This window comes from Electrophorus electricus, chromosome 3 (assembly GCF_013358815.1).
Source record: "Electrophorus electricus isolate fEleEle1 chromosome 3, fEleEle1.pri, whole genome shotgun sequence".
Classification (NCBI taxonomy): domain Eukaryota; kingdom Metazoa; phylum Chordata; class Actinopteri; order Gymnotiformes; family Gymnotidae; genus Electrophorus; species Electrophorus electricus.
This window is the reverse complement of record NC_049537.1, coordinates 6250163-6267699: the sequence shown is the minus strand read 5'-3', so window position 1 is coordinate 6267699 and position 17537 is coordinate 6250163. Positions and strand designations below refer to the sequence as shown.

At 39.8% G+C, this 17537-nt stretch overlaps 2 protein-coding genes across 3 annotated transcripts; one reads left to right on the top strand and one right to left on the bottom strand.

Moving 5' to 3' along the window:
• Positions 1-594: 594 nt before the first annotated feature.
• On the top strand, positions 595-6123 carry serbp1a (SERPINE1 mRNA binding protein 1a). 2 transcript variants are annotated; one of them, XM_026998816.2, is made up of 8 exons: positions 595-947; positions 2355-2634; positions 2921-3061; positions 3191-3262; positions 3651-3716; positions 4066-4237; positions 4484-4663; positions 5053-6123. In XM_026998816.2, exons 1-8 carry the CDS (start codon positions 692-694, stop codon positions 5110-5112), a joined length of 1227 nt encoding a protein of 408 aa, XP_026854617.2. In that variant the 5' UTR covers positions 595-691; the 3' UTR covers positions 5113-6123. The 2 variants fall into 2 exon arrangements, with proteins under 2 accessions (XP_026854617.2, XP_026854618.2); XM_026998817.2 differs by having other exon boundaries at positions 596-947; positions 3194-3262.
• Positions 5667-17096, bottom strand: il12rb2 (interleukin 12 receptor, beta 2a). The gene is made up of 16 exons (XM_026998815.2): positions 16910-17096; positions 16597-16734; positions 16200-16442; positions 15561-15675; positions 15174-15337; positions 14893-15035; positions 13487-13619; positions 12265-12344; positions 11061-11256; positions 10626-10802; positions 10008-10106; positions 9776-9925; positions 9234-9383; positions 8611-8707; positions 8434-8521; positions 5667-7643 (listed from the first exon to the last, which is right to left on the bottom strand). Exons 2-16 carry the CDS (start codon positions 16664-16666, stop codon positions 7176-7178), a joined length of 2373 nt encoding a protein of 790 aa, XP_026854616.2. The 5' UTR covers positions 16667-16734; positions 16910-17096; the 3' UTR covers positions 5667-7175.
• Positions 17097-17537: the final 441 nt, after the last annotated feature.

Sequence of the window (17537 nt, the reverse complement as noted above, 5' to 3'; positions counted from 1 at the left end):
TTTACGTTAACTGTCTGATTTGTTTATGCAGCATAGATGTTAGTCTGTGTCGCACGCCTTATATGCCGCTCAATAAATTGGTAGTTCTGCGAACGTTCTGATGATGTTTCACTCACAACAACGACATAAAACCTGCACCCCACTACATTGCCTAGACTTTAGGTTTTTAATATACTTGTAGTCCGTATGTAAAATAAAAAAGATGAAACACACATGACATAAAGAAACTTCATACGAAGGACTTTTAGATTTTAGCTTATAGGAAAGACTACTGGACAATCAGATAAGCGAAGGTAAATGTTGTGCTCAAGAGGTGAATATAAAATATGTTTAAATTAGTTGATTAGGCATTCCTTATTGGTGATATAACCTGACTAAGGGGTTCAATTAAGAAGTACGCAAATATCTTCATTCATACCCACAGCCTAAAGTAGTAGGGTTGCAATTACTTCATTCAGTAGCTCTTTTCGATTTACTTTTTAAATCTTTTTAACAATGGAAATGCAGTCTCAAAGTATTTAATTATGTTAAACAAGATGACTACATATCCCATGCGTCTCTATGGTTGAGGTCCCGGATGTTAATCACGCCGGAAGAGAAGCAAAATTCTTTTCCAGCCATCTTGTGGCAGCGAGAACTTCGCAACAATCCTCGTAGAATCGGAGGAAAATCCTGCTGAAGGGGCGCCATCATGCCCGGACATCTGCAAGAAGGTTTCGGCTGTGTCGTAACCAATCGGTTCGACCAGCTATTTGATGATGAAGAAGATCCGTTTGAGGTATTAAAGCAGGCAGAAACTAAGAAGAAGGACACGGCCACTCCTGGTGCCGCCAAGACCGCTGCTCAAGCTACAAAGCAGACCAAAAAGGAGTCACAAAAAGACAGGAAAAACCCTCTTCCCGACAAAAAGGAAGAGACACAGGCCCCAGTTTCCCTCAAGAAGGATGGTGAGTGGTTTTTTTTTGGGGGGGGGGGGTTCTTTTGCTCTACTTGGCTTTTGGTAACATTTTTCACCAGGTTCTGCTTAAATGACTGCAAGTAGCACGATTTAAACGCACCGCTAACTCACCATGAGGTCATACATCCAGCACTTGTGCATTTGTAGCCTGACAATAGAAAACGCGAGTTGGATCTAGAAGCTATTTGGTTATCTGGACTCTACCACGTTTTTTCTGATGGTGCACGTTTTTCTGGACCTGTTGCACCTCTTGCAGGCTGAGGGCCTTTTGCCATAATCATGTTGTCAATGCTACCCAGCCGAGTAGTAACTTTCAGGTTAAACCTGATCTGGTTAACTACTTGGGTAGCTGCTTCTGTGGAGGGGTAACCCTGCTACTTTCACCCACTGTCTGTGTAACCTGGGTTAGCTGTGTGAACTAGCACGGTTTGCTAGGACCTCGTGTGTTTTGCACGTGAGGACAAAGCCTCTGTCGATACCGTCTCGGCCGATTTCAGTCTTGAAATCAAACAATGTAACTTGCTAACGCTACTACGCCATCACACATGATAAACCTCATGGCTAAAATACTAACGGAAAAGTTGAACATAGTCTAGCTAGCGAGGTTAGTTAGCTTCTTAGCTAGCGTAGCCTAGCTACTTCACTCCTTCTCCATTTCTGACGCTATCACCGGTATGTCTTGAGATGCTGTTTGATTTTTTTTTCCCCCATTAGAAACAATTATTCCAGCTAGGATGGTTGGACCGGTCTTTGTTTTGCCTGAAAAGCAGGCGAAAACATTGTTAGCCCGCTATCACAGCTAGCGGTTAGTTTACTAGTTAGCTAGCATGTTAGCTGGTTATCTAGAGATAATGGGGCAAGCTTCAGCAAAGTAATTTTAACTTTTACTGACGTTACATTTAACCAAGCTTTTTATTCAGTTTGATTTCGCTTAAAACGTCCCGGGTTCTCTTCTGAGCTTTGCAAGTGGTGATAATTTGGAGGCTCGACACGGGCTTCAAATTTGGTGAAACGAGGGAGGGCCAAACAGGTGCACGCTCAAACGTGCTGTCAGCTGCCGGTGTGCGAGCTTCAAGCTGGTGTCTATTTTGGTAGGTGGAGGCAGGAATCGGCCAGTGTTAAGCAGTGGGTTTCCATGCATTAGATTTGCTTCGGTTATTGCATATTGCTTGACTTGGATAGATACTATAATAGCTTACTCTTAAATAAGCTGATCTAAATGTTTTGATTGGTTCTCTGGTCATTTAATACTTTTCAGCCATGCTTACCTTTGTGTAATGCAAGGCAAAATAAAAAAGGGTTCTTTAAAACATAAAGCAAAATGTAAAAAAAAGAGAGGAAGAACCCTTCTTTGATTGTATTTAAATATGTGAAGTGTTTGTACTGTTTATTTCAGGCATGAGGAGAATGGGTCGGCGACCTGAGCAGCAGGGCCAGCAGAGCTCCCAGCAGAGCTCCCAGCAGAGCTCCCAGCAGGTCACCCAGCAGGGCTCCCAGCAGGGCTCCCAGCAGCAGCAGCAGCAGCAGCAGCAGCCATTGCCACAGCAGCAGGGGGGGCAGGGTGAAGGTCGGCCTCAAGCAGATAGGCGGCCTGAGAGAAGGCCACCCCGTGACCGCAAGCCAGACAAACCTGCCGAAGACAAGCCAGCTGAAGGCGGAGAGTTCTCTGTAGAAAAGTGAGGGATGCGGAGTACCATTTATTAGTGTAGAGGGAATGTGGCAAAGGTCCAAAGATACCGTGTATAACTGAAAGTGAGCATTTTAGGCCTACATATTTCTTACAGTGCTAGAAAAACTTCCACAGACCTCTTCCAAGTAAAAGCTGTATTGTAGAGTCTGCAGTTTGAATTCCTTACTTTTGTTTATATAAAGAATTTCTGGTAAATATGGGAGGAACCACAAATTTCATAGAACTGAAAAATAATCTGAATGTTCTTTTCTAATTACTTTTGCCCCGTCCAGGTCAGCCGGGGAAAGACCGTTCCGGGGTCGTGGAGGTGGCAGGGGTAGCCGTGGAGGTCGCGGCAGAGGCATTGGACGGAGCGACGGATTTGATTCACGTGGCAAACGCGAGTTTGACAGACACAGTGGCAGCGATCGATCGTAAGTGATTCCAGTGCCACCTTTTATTCTTTTGACAGTTGTGTGTACACACACCTTCCCACAGCGCAGTCCAGTGCAGCAGTAGGCATTGCTAATCATCTCAAAGCTAAATGTGAGTTTTTGATTCAGCAGCCTGAAAGCAGAGGAAAAGCGAGGAGGGAGTGGATCTCACAACTGGGGCACTGTCAAGGATGAACTGAGGTCAGTGCAGCATCACACACCCATATTAGTCATGAACTTGTAAAACATGTTAAGCCCTTAATTGTACGCTGACAGATTTTTGAAATCACTAGTTAAATTGGGAAAACATTTACATGTGGCACTGCACATGTGATCTGTTGCTTACCAGTGTTGTTTCAGTTAATAATTAAATGGGGCCAGTTCATAATTTATATAAATGTCTATATTCTTCCTTCTGCAGTTTAACTGTGGTAGGCAGTATTGGAAAATGGTTTTCCAATTTTGCCATTAATGTGTAGGTGTGCTCTTGTGCACTTAGCATACAAAAACTTTTGATTAAGCCCTTAGTATTTCAGAACACATAACAGTGCCGTTTATAAATTAATTTAAATGTAATAACTCTTTATAGCGAGCTTGACCAGTCAAATGTCACGGAGGAAGGAGAGGAACACCCGCCTGCTGACTCGGAAAACAAGTATGTATATGGTTTCTATCGGAAACAGTTGTAAGAAGTTCTGGATTGTCACCAGATCAGTTATAGTTGGATGAGGGGAAAGGGTTATGTATAAAGTTATGCATTTAACACATCACCTTTAATTGGACATCACCTCACTGCCATAACTACAAGTTTCTTTTAAAATCTTCAGGGGGTGTGGTGTTTTAAAAAAGGTTGGCAATTCTTGTTCCTGTATTGGGTGTGGTTTATGAGCTAGGGCATAACCCAAATGCAGGTATATAGTTGTTCTAATGCTACTGATATTTGTTCGTTTGGTTGAAGATAGTCATCAGTAGCATACTGACCTGTTGGTTTGGTCCTGTCTCAGGGAGAACGAAGCCGAAGAGGGGAAAGAGGAAAGCCCAAAGGAGATGACTCTGGACGAGTGGAAGGCACAGCAGGACAAGGAGAGAGCAAAGGTGGAATTCAACATTCGCAAGGCCAACGAGGGTGCTGACTGGAAGAAAGGCTATGTGCTGCACAAGTCCAAGGCCAAGGAGGCAAGTGCTCTGACCTCTGATGTTCAGTTTTCTAGTGAAGTATGTGGGATTATTCTTCCTTGTAATGCTGTTTCTTCAGCACCACATTAGAGCAAAGCACTATGGTGAATAAGTTTGAAAAACAAAAGATTGGCTTAGTAGATTAGTGTCTGAGATTGGTTTACCCCATGGCACATTGAAGGCCTAAATGCAGAGCTCTTGAGACTCCACGGAATTTAAAGTGATTGTTTTTGCTGCTCCATTTAGGCTTCTGGTGATGATGCTGCCGGTGATCACCACTTCCGCAAGCCAGCCAACGATATCACGTCCCAGCTGGAGATTAATTTTGGGGACCTGGGCCGCCCTGGGCGTGGCCGTGGCGGAACCCGAGGTGGGAGGGGGGGCCGCGGTGCCACCCGGCCGCCCCGTGAACGCAGGTCCGATAAGGTGAGCTCTAAACAGATTGGTGTGCGTGTGTATATGTATTTGTATGAATGTATGTTTGTTTTTGTTTGTTTGTTTATTTATTTCATTTCACTTTATTATACCTTCCATGGTTATTTTGATCACCTCTAATTAGTACTTTGGTAGAGTTAGACACATTTGTGTATTGGCCAAGTTATTTATCCAAGAACACACACATTCTGCATTAATTTAACCAGGACTTCCGCCCAATGTGTTAGTGGATTTAATGGCTTTGTCTGAAAGTGTTGACCAAAAGCATTTGTGCCAACAGCATTAAGTATCTCCAGTGTGCTAAACATGTGATTGAGTTGCAGGCTTCGCAGGATTCGCATCTCAACATCGTTTGTGTCCAATCTTGTGCCCTCTCTTAGGCAAGCGGAGCTTCTGCCCCTGATGTGGATGACCCTGAGGCCTTCCCGGCCCTGGCTTAAGCCACCCAGTGCGTGGCTATGATCAGCCTGCCACTGGGTCCTTCCTCCCAGGCTGTTTGCTACGAGGCTTGCATGCTAGTGGATCCTTCAGCAGATGAAATGATGGAAGACTGTCATCCATCCCGTTCACCCCTGAGGACTGAATTTTACTTGTTTTAGAAAAAAGGAGAAAATCTTACCAAAAAAAAGAAAGGACTTCTTGCTACTTGGAAGCAAATTATTGGTAGAGGTTTTGTATTCAGATATAAGATAGCAGGGATGTTTTCATACAATATTTTTTTCAGGTTGTTTCATTCTCCATGAATACTTTTTGTACTGCTGCTTGAAAATATGCATTTCCAAATATAGGTTTTGGTATGAAGAGTGCATCAGGTAGCTTGTGTTGACCCTTGGCTTGCTTTCTTCCTATGCCTTAGATACTCGTAAGACACTTCTAAATTACCCAAGAGTTTATCTGTAAATTGCACCAATCTGCATATTTTGTTTTGAAAGTGTTACTGCATTGAACTGGATTTGTGTTGGTGTTGGTTCTTTGGGCCTTTAACAGCTTCATATCTGCGATCTTAAATGAAGCAACATTTGTAGCTTGATGCCAAAATCTTTCTACCTTCAGAATAGCTCAAGATAATCCTGAGAAGCATTTTCATATATCCCAAATGTGACTTATGACCATAAGATATAGATTAGTTTATTGACATTGACTTAGGATGCGTTCAGGATAGTAAGGTACTCATTCATCAAAGAATTTGGATAAAAAAAAAAAAATCTAGTTTACATTTTGCACTCCTGTTTACCACAAGAATTGGTTTATCTTATTTTATGACAGCAGTTCTGTTTTAAGTTTGGTTCTCTAATGTCTTGGTGCTTTTCTACAACAGCACTACTCCATAGGTGTTCTGAAAGATACCAGTTGTTCAGTGTGGAATGACTGAGTGCTGTGAAAAATGTGTGAATTCTAACCCTGCTATTACTCAGACCTCTGTCCATAATTAAAAAGATGGTCTATTCAAATTGAGTTGTTGTGTGGACTTCTAACACTAAATGAGGAAATAGGAACTCATTTACTATTTGGACGAGAGGTTTCCTGACCTTACTGACTTTAACTGGTAGGTTAAAGCTGATCCATGATCCTGTAAATGTGCAAGGTCTGAATTTCCCTATTTGCAATACACGTGTGAAGCATTTTTGACACTATGATGGAATACACATGAGCACCTTTATTATAAACATGTCTTATGCAGCTAGAACCCATATGCATTACCTGGCACAATTTTAGTTGTCATTTAGCCCTTCAACAGGCTTGTTTGATGGATGTTTTTGGGTGGGGGTGCTGTACCAGCTGTATCACCCACTACCATGTAATTGGTAATGCTGTGTTGGAAATGGGCCACCACATCGGTAAAAGCCTCTTTCACTGTGTTGTGTTCTGGCTGAATGCTCTGCAAAGGAGTGAGAGCAGTAGTAGTGTAGCTTATGAGGTATTGGAACACAATTTTATTGGAGTGACCATTTATGGTAGAAGTTTAGTTTACCATTACCTAAAATGCTCAGCAAGTGTATGTTTTCTAAAAATACCTTAAGCTCTTCTCACTTGGAACAGTGCCACTGGCAAAGAAATTGATAGGTGATTTCAAACACAAGATTTCTGTGAAAAACAATTATTCTGAATGCAAAATCCTCAAAATGTGTATGATACTATTTACTGTGAAAATATAAGGTCTCCTTATAAACCTCAGAAACTGACATTAAAGCTCAGAAAAATTGTGACAATGGGTCGTTATCAGATTACATTGGTGTAGTAATGGTTTTCTAGTTGTGTTGCTAATCCTATAATATTCATAACTTCAAGTTTCTATCATGTTCTTTTAGTGTTGCAGAGTTGAGTTTAGTAAGAAAAGTATGAAGCATAGAGTGTAGATGCCAAAACTGGTCCCCTTGATTGATGTTGCAGGAACATTTTAGTTCCTGTAAAGGCATATGTCCAGTTCATGTACACATATTGAACATATGTTAGTCATATTGCCACTGTTATAGTCGATTCAAATTGTACTGCATTCAGAGGGTCATGTGCAGTCTAAAAAATTGCTACAGTCTATTTTCACTGTGTCGAGAGTCAGTTTTCCTCCGATGGAAATTAGAGGCTCCAGGAAAGGACTTTGGGGGCAGGGAAAAAAACCTAACACCTCCATGGTTTCCACTTCTTCATCATTGTCCTCTTCTCCACTGATCACCGCATGAGTGGAAATGTAGTCCACAGTTATATCCGTGCTCTGGGTAGCGTTTGAGAAGCTGGACTCATGAGAAAAGCTTTTGAGGTAAGAGCTAGTGATGTTGGACTGATATGGTGCTGCTGGGGCACAAAGTTCCCGGTCCTGAAGGTCAAGGTCCCTAACAGAGTTGAGGGCTCCAGTGGCTGGGATAGTCTCATTTTGGAGCAGCTTTTCCTGAGGAACCTCCTGCACCTCAACAGTATCTGGCTCCTCTTCACTCAAACTAGAGTCACTGAGGTGCAACTGCAGGTTCATTTCACCCTGTGTGGAGAATGGCAATATCAGTTACAGTACTAAAGCTTGGCTAGACTGAAGACTTTTTCACTGAAGTGAAAGCAGTCAAACAATACAGTTGCTGTCTATCATGTTCTGTCCATTTCTTTAGACCCTGCATGTGGCATGCCACTCATTGAAATTCTCAGTTGACCAAGATTTATTAGTGTCATGTTAACAAGATTTTAGCCCTGCTGGAACAAGATGTGCTAGAAATAGAAGCTACACTGAATGCCTTATAAATAAAAGATTTTTGTTAAGTGTAAAGAAAGATTTATTAAGGGATTTCTTGTGATCTTTTAATGCTATTTGATGGGAAAGACAGTGGGCTACTGTGTAATGGTAAACTTTTAATATGCACCTGTAAAATCTGTTTAATATAGTGGAGAGTATATTCTGTGTTGAGCTAGAGTACACAGCAGGCATATGAAAATGTGTGTTGCTGTACCTTCTCACTGCATACACAGCAGGCATATAAAAATGTGTGTAGCTGTACCTTCTCACTGTGTACACTGCAGGCATATGCAAATGTAGCTGTACTTTCTCACTGTGTACACAGCAGGCATATTTAAATGTGTGCAGCTGTACCTTCTCACTGTACACAGCAGGCATATGAAAATGTGTGTAGCTGTATCTTCTCACTGTGTACACAGCAGGCATATAAAAATGTGTGTAGCTGTACCTTCTCACTATGTACACAGCAGGCATATGAAAATGTGTGTAGCTGTATCTTCTCACTGTGTACACAGATGGCATATGTAAATGTGTATAGTTGTACCTTCTCACTGGCACACTCCTTTGCCCATTTACTATTAGCAGGATCAGGGACAATATTGGGCATTAGGCAGTGACAGCATTGTGAAAATCTGCAAGATAAAACCATACAGCAATGCTTAAAGGCTTGTTTAGACATGAGAGGTTTGGTTTGGGAGTTTGCGGTTCTTGACCTACTGACCTTCTGTATACTGAAGAGAACTGACAGGCACACCGCAAAAGGCAGATCAGGAAGAAAGCAAATCCAGTACACAGGACCAGGAGCAGAGATGCCTCAGCTGAAAAAAGAGGACATGGTCTCTTTAAGATCAGCAACGGATCAACAACACAAGGAAGCAGATGCTAGATACAGTACATGTAAGGGAAGTGTAATGTTTTAATCACACAACGTATACATATGAGTTGGTATGAGGTGGAATTTCTGTTTAGAATAGATAAATAGTTTTCAAACAATTTGGCATAAAAATCACATCACATTTATACATTCACATCACATACCATGGATATGGTATGGGTATGGGTTCCTCTCATTACAATGAAAGAACTGATACCATAAACACATGCGCAAGCTATTATTTAAAATGCTAAGAACTAACAGTATACAGCACTAATAAATAGAATAAAACACTTTAAAAACATTACAACACTATAAAAGCTTTTTTGGGGGAGATTTTGTGGTTATCCAATTGCTCATCATGATATCTTTGCAGCTGTAAACCAGCTTTGTAGTGTAGAATTCAGTGATCACAAACACCAATTAGTATGGAATTTTTATATCTGTGGGAGGCTCTGCCTGCGGCATACCTAACAGGCCTTCTGAGTGTTTTGCAATAAAATGGTACTCGCTGCCTTTGGGGCCTTCTCCTGCTTCAGTCCAGGCTGAGACCCAAAGCTTGTATCGCTGTCCAGGAGTCAGGCCACTGATGGTATACTGTCTCTGTGGGTGCAGCACACCTATAACATAGTCATCCCTCACAAACTCAGAAAAGCTTGAAAAAGGGAATCATTCAATACTGGTGTTTGCCTCCAGAAATGTATAACAACAAATGATTTGTCTTATATAGTGAGTAAACAGGGCCAGAATTTAGATCACACCTTTGCCAAATACTCTCACATTAATTGAAGTCTCGCAGCTGCAGGAATAATGTACATAATCACAGAAAAGTCTCAAATTTGAAAAACAATCCTTACAATGCAGATTTCTCACTGATGCTGAACCCAACCCCTCAAATATCCAAAATAATGTGATTATTTTATGCAATTATTATCATGCTAGTCATATAATGAAATCAAACGGTGTTTGTCCACTTGTGGCCTGCATGGTATATGTCCAGAGAGTTGCTTACTGTAGTTTTGCTTCCTCCCTTTTAAATCCTCCAGGTAGATGGTATACTTTGTCAGACAACCCCCTCTCTTCTCCAGAGGCACTTCAGCCCATTTCACATGCACATCCTCATTCATCACACTGGTGTAACAATCAGGACCGTGTTGTGGTGCTGTGGGTTCAAAAATACAATTGGTATGACAGCAGCGTATTTATCTTGTTAATGAGCTGTTTTTAGATAGCAACTCTCTAACCTGATTGCCATGTGGAGATACCGCTGAAGACAGCTTTTGCTGTCCCCAATAAATGCAGATAAATGACTGCACCCTCATAGCATTCAGCAGGCTTTAAATCTATTCACACTCAGAGAAAGAGAAAGAGAGAGAGAGAGAGAGAGAGAGCGAGAGAGAGAGAGAGAGTAAGAAAGGACAAATGGACTTTTATTCCCACACTGTCAAATTTAAAAAACAAAAACATTTTACTTATCAAATATAAAAATAGATACATATTTGATCTATTTTTGTCCTACTGTTAGTCACCACTAGGTTAGAAAGCAGGTTAAAATAGCATCCTAGAATAGGTCTGGTTTTCCTGTGAACTACTCCAATAACACACAGGAAGACTTTATAAATGATTTTATAAATGCCCCAAACATCCTATTTTATTGTTCATCCCTCTCTAATCTAACCCCATTTCTTTCTCAAATGTGGTTGACTACAGAGAAACCTACAGACCTGACAGCAGTGGACACAACTCCTTTGTTTAAATACATGATCTGGATCTATAAGCTCCATTACACCTTTAAGACAATCTCTCCAAATCCATTTTAAATTGCAAGGATAGTAATACATTTACTCAGGTCTTAAACTAACCAGTAATGTTTACAGTGTTTAGATGGCGCTTCACTCTGATCCACTGAAGCTGCTCTTTACGTCCAACAGGATACCACTCTACCAGGTACTCTGTCACAGTGTTTACACTGGGTGGCCAGGAGAGGGCGACACTGTGGTTATTCACATAGATGTGTGACACTTTTAACTGAAGCAGACCTGTGAAAACACAAACACAAACTAGCTTTGAAAACCAGAAACAGAAGTAAATTAATCATCCTTTAATGTTCTTAAGGATTCATATGATTGAGAGGCCAGTTTTTAGCATTTTGCTTATAATTCACAGATGTTCTGGCACATATACCTGATACAAGTCTTAGGTATGCCAATGTGCCTGTCAATGCATTGTGTTTATGTCACAGAGCAAGAAGATTAACACAAAGAAGAGGAAAAGGGCTGCATGCTGCAGTCACGTACTTATAGGCTGTAGCTGAATCACTCTGGGAGGAGACTGGCCCTTTGAGTTGATGGCAAAAATGGATACGTTACAGAGAGAGCACGGAACCTTGTAGCTTCTTGTGGATGTAATGTTAATAGTGGTCTCATTCCCCTTGTCTACAATGCTTATTCTGTAGAACAGAATAGTTCCTCTGGCTTCTGATTCGCTCAGATCCTAAACAAACATGGAATTACTTTACTCAATCAGGATTATTTTACCATTGATTTGCTGGATAAATCAACCACTCTTCTCATTACATTATTTTCAGTTTACTCTCTAAAACCAATAAAAAACCTGTGACACCTGGAAAGAACAAGGAGAGAAAGCAATGGTTTTAGTGCTTCATTATGTAAGACAGAGCCAACCACAGTTTTAAGAGGCATGTCAATTTATCCTTGAATGAAATTTGTCATTTTAATGCATTCTGTGTAGGTAATATATTGCTTACAAACATATAATAATAAACATGTTATTATATATATATTATGTTATATGTTATTATATGTTATTACTATGTTTATGTCGTTATGAGTAATGTAAGCAATGAAATGCTAATTATGTTAGGTACTGTAATGTGACTGTAAAAAGACTGTATTGCCTTACACCATCTAGTTATAAGGGAAAACTGTAACTAGATTACTGTAATGTTCTACTTTGTACTATGCTGCCTCCCAGTCTGTTTGGAATTTAATTACATCTATATTGATTCTAGGCTTTAGACCAGTCCTGTGCACCTTAACCACACTAAATAGATGTATGGGCCTGTCTGGCATGACACGTGATGTTCTGAGGTGTCACCTCTGAAAACGATATCTGTCAGTTTCATCATTTCCTCTAAGCCTTTACTTGATTTTTCATAAATGGAAACTTCAAAGCTTTCTAGCTTTTGTTTTAACCAAGTGGTTGGAAGGATGCATATCACGCAAGTCATCGCTCACTAGTGGTTTGACCTTTACAAGGTTCCTGGGAGGGGGCATGGTCTGGAGTAACATACTGACTATAGCATACATAACCATAGTTACTGCAAACAAGGAAATGACAGTGTTGAACAGACATCTTTAACTTTGAAAATATGATTAAAAAATTGTGGTATCAGAGTCTACCCATGTCACTGTAATTACTTGAAGGCACAAGAATGACTTTGACCTAAGGATAAATTCAACCCTGTGTTGTAATACTTGCCTTCCAAAATAACTGTGAAGATCTGATGACTGCTTGGGTGCTCTGTTCAATGTACCAAGCATCAAGCATCCTCACAGGAGCTGGAAAAAGAGGCAGTGTTTATTTATGTTCATTGCTGCCCTTTTTGTAACTGATAAATATGATATGGACGGTAGTGTAAAAGAGTTAATACCCACTTAACTGCAAAGAAATTACTGCACAGAAGCAAAATGTTATGAATGATTATGTGAGTGTGGGTGACCCATCATAGGTGACCCTAATGATTGCCATATTTGCAGCATGTCTGAGAAAATAAACATATGTATGAAATATACTTTGTCTTGTAAAATTACATTTGGATCTTTTAAAGATCTACATTTATAGAACTATTTAAAAACCTTTCTTTGATTGCAATTACTACGTCTAGCTATCACGTTTCCAGATGACAATAATGTTGGGGATGGTAATATATTGTTTAAAAATATGCACGTTAGATAGCTATGAACCCAAATAATACAAATTAGACCAAACAACTTAATTGCTCTTAATAGACTGAACTCTAGAAATCCATGCCGACTGGCAGGAGCCAGTCACACTGGGGTAAAGAGAGACCTGCATCCTGGCTGTTTGGAGTTGGGTAGCTGACTCTCTGATCATTTCCTGCTCATTTGGAGAGCTATTTGAATGTAGTAAAACCATGAGAACATGGACCAACCTCTTTTTTGATACAAGAGGAGAAATAACACAGACAATGAGTAAAACCTACAGCTATATGGATGAACACAGTAGCTTTAAGAAGAGAAATATGCTCATGTCATTATGTGCTAAGTGTCTTATCTAGCGCCATCATGCACATTAGACTTTATTTCCATTCCACTCCTCAGGCCACAGTTCACTTTGTACTCTGTACACTGTACTCTGCAGACCTTAAACCATCATGGACAAACACAGCTAAAACAGAATGAAACTACGGCAACTCTCTGGGGTCCAAGAGTAATTTTTGGTTTTGAAATTAATATGGAGTTAATACTGTTATATATAGTCAGATAAATCCCGTAAAAGTAAATGTCAGCTAAAATGCCGTAAATGCTATATATTCTCTTGGAATTACTGTAGTACTGCAGCATGTTTTTCAAGGCACCAGCACTGTAATAGACCACAAAGGGTTAAAATTTTCAAAGGAAATAAAATCCCTCAGGTTGGCTAAAGTGATCAGTGTCAGTTATCAGTTTTAATGAGTCACCTTCTTCATCAGTCGTAGGCCAAGTTATGTTCCACTCACTCCACAGTCCTGTTGTTGGTTTATATTTCCATCTGACCTTGAACGTGTACCGGGTGTATGGACTCAGTGAAGTTATGGTCCATGAACCTGTATGCTGAAGAGGGAGAAATCAGTTTCAATAACACAAAACAGCTGTCTCAAAGAGACTCGACTTCAGACTCTGAAAGAGGTACCTGCAAAAATGTGGAACTTTTGCTTTTTTTCATTAATTACAAGACTGTGAACTTCTTACAATTCACAGATCAATCTCTGTCCATGATTTTTGACACGATATCTCATTCTAAACCAACACTAAATAATCACTTCAGAACCAAAGCAGCCTTGTGCATCCAGGTCTTGAGATGAGACTATGCAGAACCGAAAAGGCCTATGGCTGGATGACTTTGATGTCTTAAAAATGGCAAAATACACATATCCACATGATGATTTCTAATTGGTTTATTTGATATATGGTTCTTTAATACATCCCATTAGAGACTGCATCTATGAACTGCAACTACAGGTAGCTGTGAATGTTTTCACTACAGGGTGAACTCAGTATAGTTTTGAGTCTCTCAGTCACATTTCCTCTTTGCTCTCTTGTGCAGTGTTAGAGCCACAAGCACACATTGTAGCAACATTTTTACAGACACTGCTCTGCCAGCTCACTCTGTCTCTTATTAAATTATACATTACTTCAGTTTTGCTATGCCTTGTACCAATTAATAAGTAGCGAATGAAAGACAAATACACACTGATTCTGAATTAATAAAAACCTCCGAGAAGAGACAAAAGTAAAGTAAGAAAACATGAAGAGATAAATGGAAAACAAGAATCAGTCTTGGGGTCAGTTCAGATTATGCTTTTTCCTAATCATTTTTAGTTGTATTAAATTAATAATATGCTTTATCTGCAGTCATTTGTCACATCAGCTTCTAGCAGAAAATTGTTATTAACGTCATTTACTTCTTTTGCCTTATTTGTTGATACTGCACCAGTGTAACATTTTCTGATATGTGAAAATACAATATCACTGTCAAAACATGGTGAATTGAGAAAAAAGTTCCAATTATGTTTTACAGTGAAAATGTCAGCATTTGTGTCACTTCATGTTAGCAAAATCCCCATATATTTATCTTGCCTAGTTCTGAAGCAGCCCACAAAAAGCTTACATTGTAAACTAATCAGTTTCCTGATCAGACTACCAGTGTCTTCCTGAGTCACTGATTCTCTGGCTTGCATTTTTCACTGTAGGTCTTATGGTTCAATGGGTTTGAAAAAAGGATTGTGAAGTAGATTTGCTATAGATCTCTATAGCTCAGTCCACCAATCTGATTATATATATTATAATGCACTGAAGCTGTTGTCTTAGCTCCATGTGTACTTACATTGAAGAAGGTGGTGTTCTGCATCTCCTGACCTGCTCCGTATTGGATCTCCACCAGCTGAATGCTTTCTGCTTTGTCAGCGTAGAGCTGGCATTGTCTTGAGGAGCACTCCACTTTTGTAATATTTGGGCGCAAAGGCTTCACTGTACACAGAGAGACCACCAGAAGGAGATGAGTTACAAGTCAGCCTGTGAAAATGCTGTATTCTTATGTTGCTGAATTACTTTGAGATTATATTCTATTGCATTCTTTCACACATAAAATGACAAGACCTACGGTACCTATGTCATTGTGACTGATGCTGAGGAATGATGAGTTTGCTGAACCCAGACTGTTGTTAGCAGTGACCCACACAAAGAACTTGGTCTGCTTGTCTAAGATGGGAAAGGAACCTGATGTGGTTTTGTCATCACTAGGGTACACAGCAAGGGTAGTTCCATGCACCCTGCAAAACAATACAACTCACAGTATGTAACTACATAATGAAAGAGTGTAGTTGTGTGTGTGTGTGTGTGTGTGTGTGTGTGTGTGTGTGTGTGTGTGTGTGTGTGTGTGTGTTTGCGCGTGCACATAATTTAACTAGTGGACCTATACTAACATTTGAGATGGGTCATAAGAACAGTGACAGAGCTTCCTTAAAAAAGGCTATCTGGTTTCTCTTTACTAACCATAGATTCGATGTGGTCCTTATGTATGTTTCCAAACCCATTGTCCATGTACACTTCACTTTGCCAGATTCTCCTTCTTGCTCACAGGTTAGGTTTTGTGGAACCCCTGGAGGATCTGAAAATGAAGGTCACAAGATTCCATACTAAATTTACTTAGCCAATGTAGCCAAAGAGCTGTCAGAAGTCAACATTACCAATATGCTCTTTTTAATGGCCCATATGAGTATTTACTTTAGAGAAATGTGTTAATATGTATCATGACTTTAAGAAAATAGTAAGCTTTGGTTAGGGTGTGTGTGTGTGTGTGTGTGTGTGTGTGTGTGTGTGTATGTGTAGGCGTGCATTTATGTTTGTGCATGCATCAAGTTGGCTTTCACAGCCCCCCACTCCACTGTAATACTTGTCCATTGACCTATTTTTCATCCTGCTTTTAATACATCAGATTTAAGTTTATCTAACACTCAGCATTTAGAGTCTTTTTCACTAAGAAATTGTAACAGTTTAGTTAAGCGGCTGTTCTCAAATTGTACACATATACTTCAAGTTACCACTTCAAGTGTAGGATATTAAAATGTTTTGTTTTAAAATCATACTGAATACATTTTGAGTCCTATATTAAGTTACATGCTGGATACATACATCCAGGAGTGATGTCCATTCCACAGGGCTCTACATGATCATCGCACTTGCAGGTGATGGTGGTGTGTTTTGTCAGATTCACGATGCTCATAATTGCCATGGTTGAATTGAAGCTGCTTTTGTTATTTACTAGCACCTCATCTTGGTGAATCATTTTGTTGCAATCCTTTTTGAAGATACAGGAGATTTGAAAGCTTGAGCCCATATGAACTTCCTTGCTTGAATGAACAATGCATATTTTCTCTATAAAACATGTGAACAGTGGGCAAAAACAACACAGTGACTTATTCTGACCAAATGTTCTCATGTGGGGGTGATATAGAACATGACAGAAAAAAATACTTCAATTAGCTCCAGAATTATAATCCAGAATAGCACTAATCTTTGTATCTTTTACCTGCTGGTGCTCCAGGAGCCAGAACCAGTTCAAAAATGAGGAAGAACCAAAATCCGCATTTAGTTGTCATTGCTACTTGCTCCAGTAGCTATATGCACTCCAAGGATCTTTGCACAACCACTTCTACCATACCGCGTGCTGAAAAGAAAACAGTAACAATAATTAGTTCTTGAATGAAAGTATGCAGGGCGATGAGCTGGCTGAGATTCGGTTCTACTAAAAAGTTAACCTCCCACCGTCATACTATCGATAACACAGGAGCCCATAATCTTTTTTTCTTTCTTTTTTAACTTGGTTGACTACAGTGACTTACCTGAGTCATATGTACATAGTTTCCGACACCAGTCTTTTCAGTCAAAGTAATTTCGATAACTATTTTTTTTTCGATCGCTGCGAAAGAAGCACCTTAAGTTAAAGTCAAACAGGTCTTTCATACACATCTTCCTTAAGCGTGTTCCCTCCTTGCTTACGCTCGGAACATGCAGTGGCGGAGCAGAGCGCACGCGTCAACAGTCTTGGGAATATTACATGTACAGGTGACCAAACGTTTCGGTTCCTTCGCTTGAGTTTTGCATAAACACTTGCAAAGTCTAATCAAAATACCGAGGCACAGCATTTGCTGCAAAGCATATTGGATTAACTTATTAAAGGCTGTGGAGCAGTTCGTGTGTGTTTAAAAATATTCCAGTTAGACATTATGGGGTGATTCTTCAATTAGAGGAATTTTTATGTCCCCAGGTTATAATTTCAGAAAAATACTTTGGCCTCGTCTACAAACCAGAATTTAAAACTTCTCTGCTCTGATAAAATGATAAAAAATAATCAATGTATTAAAACTTTACAGTGTTTTTATAGCATCTTAATCAGATGTAAAATGTATTATTTAGGTTAGATATATAGATATATTAGATATATAACTTGTGCATATTTTAACAATATAT

Bases quoted from the DNA above. Each gene is read 5' to 3' on its own strand.
- serbp1a (XM_026998816.2), top strand. From the start codon at position 692: ATGCCCGGACATCTGCAAGAAGGTTTCGGCTGTGTCGTAACCAATCGG. The intron at 948-2,354 runs GTGAGTGGTTTT...TGTTTATTTCAG, and splicing joins AGTTTCCCTCAAGAAGGATG to GCATGAGGAGAATGGGTCGG. The intron at 3,717-4,065 runs GTATGTATATGG...GTCCTGTCTCAG, and splicing joins CCTGCTGACTCGGAAAACAA to GGAGAACGAAGCCGAAGAGG.
- il12rb2 (XM_026998815.2), bottom strand. From the start codon at position 16,666: ATGACAACTAAATGCGGATTTTGGTTCTTCCTCATTTTTGAACTGGTT. The intron at 15,036-15,173 runs GTACCGTAGGTC...CTCTGTGTACAG, and splicing joins CATCAGTCACAATGACATAG to TGAAGCCTTTGCGCCCAAAT. The intron at 11,257-12,264 runs GCAAGTATTACA...ATGTTTGTTTAG, and splicing joins CTTCACAGTTATTTTGGAAG to GATCTGAGCGAATCAGAAGC.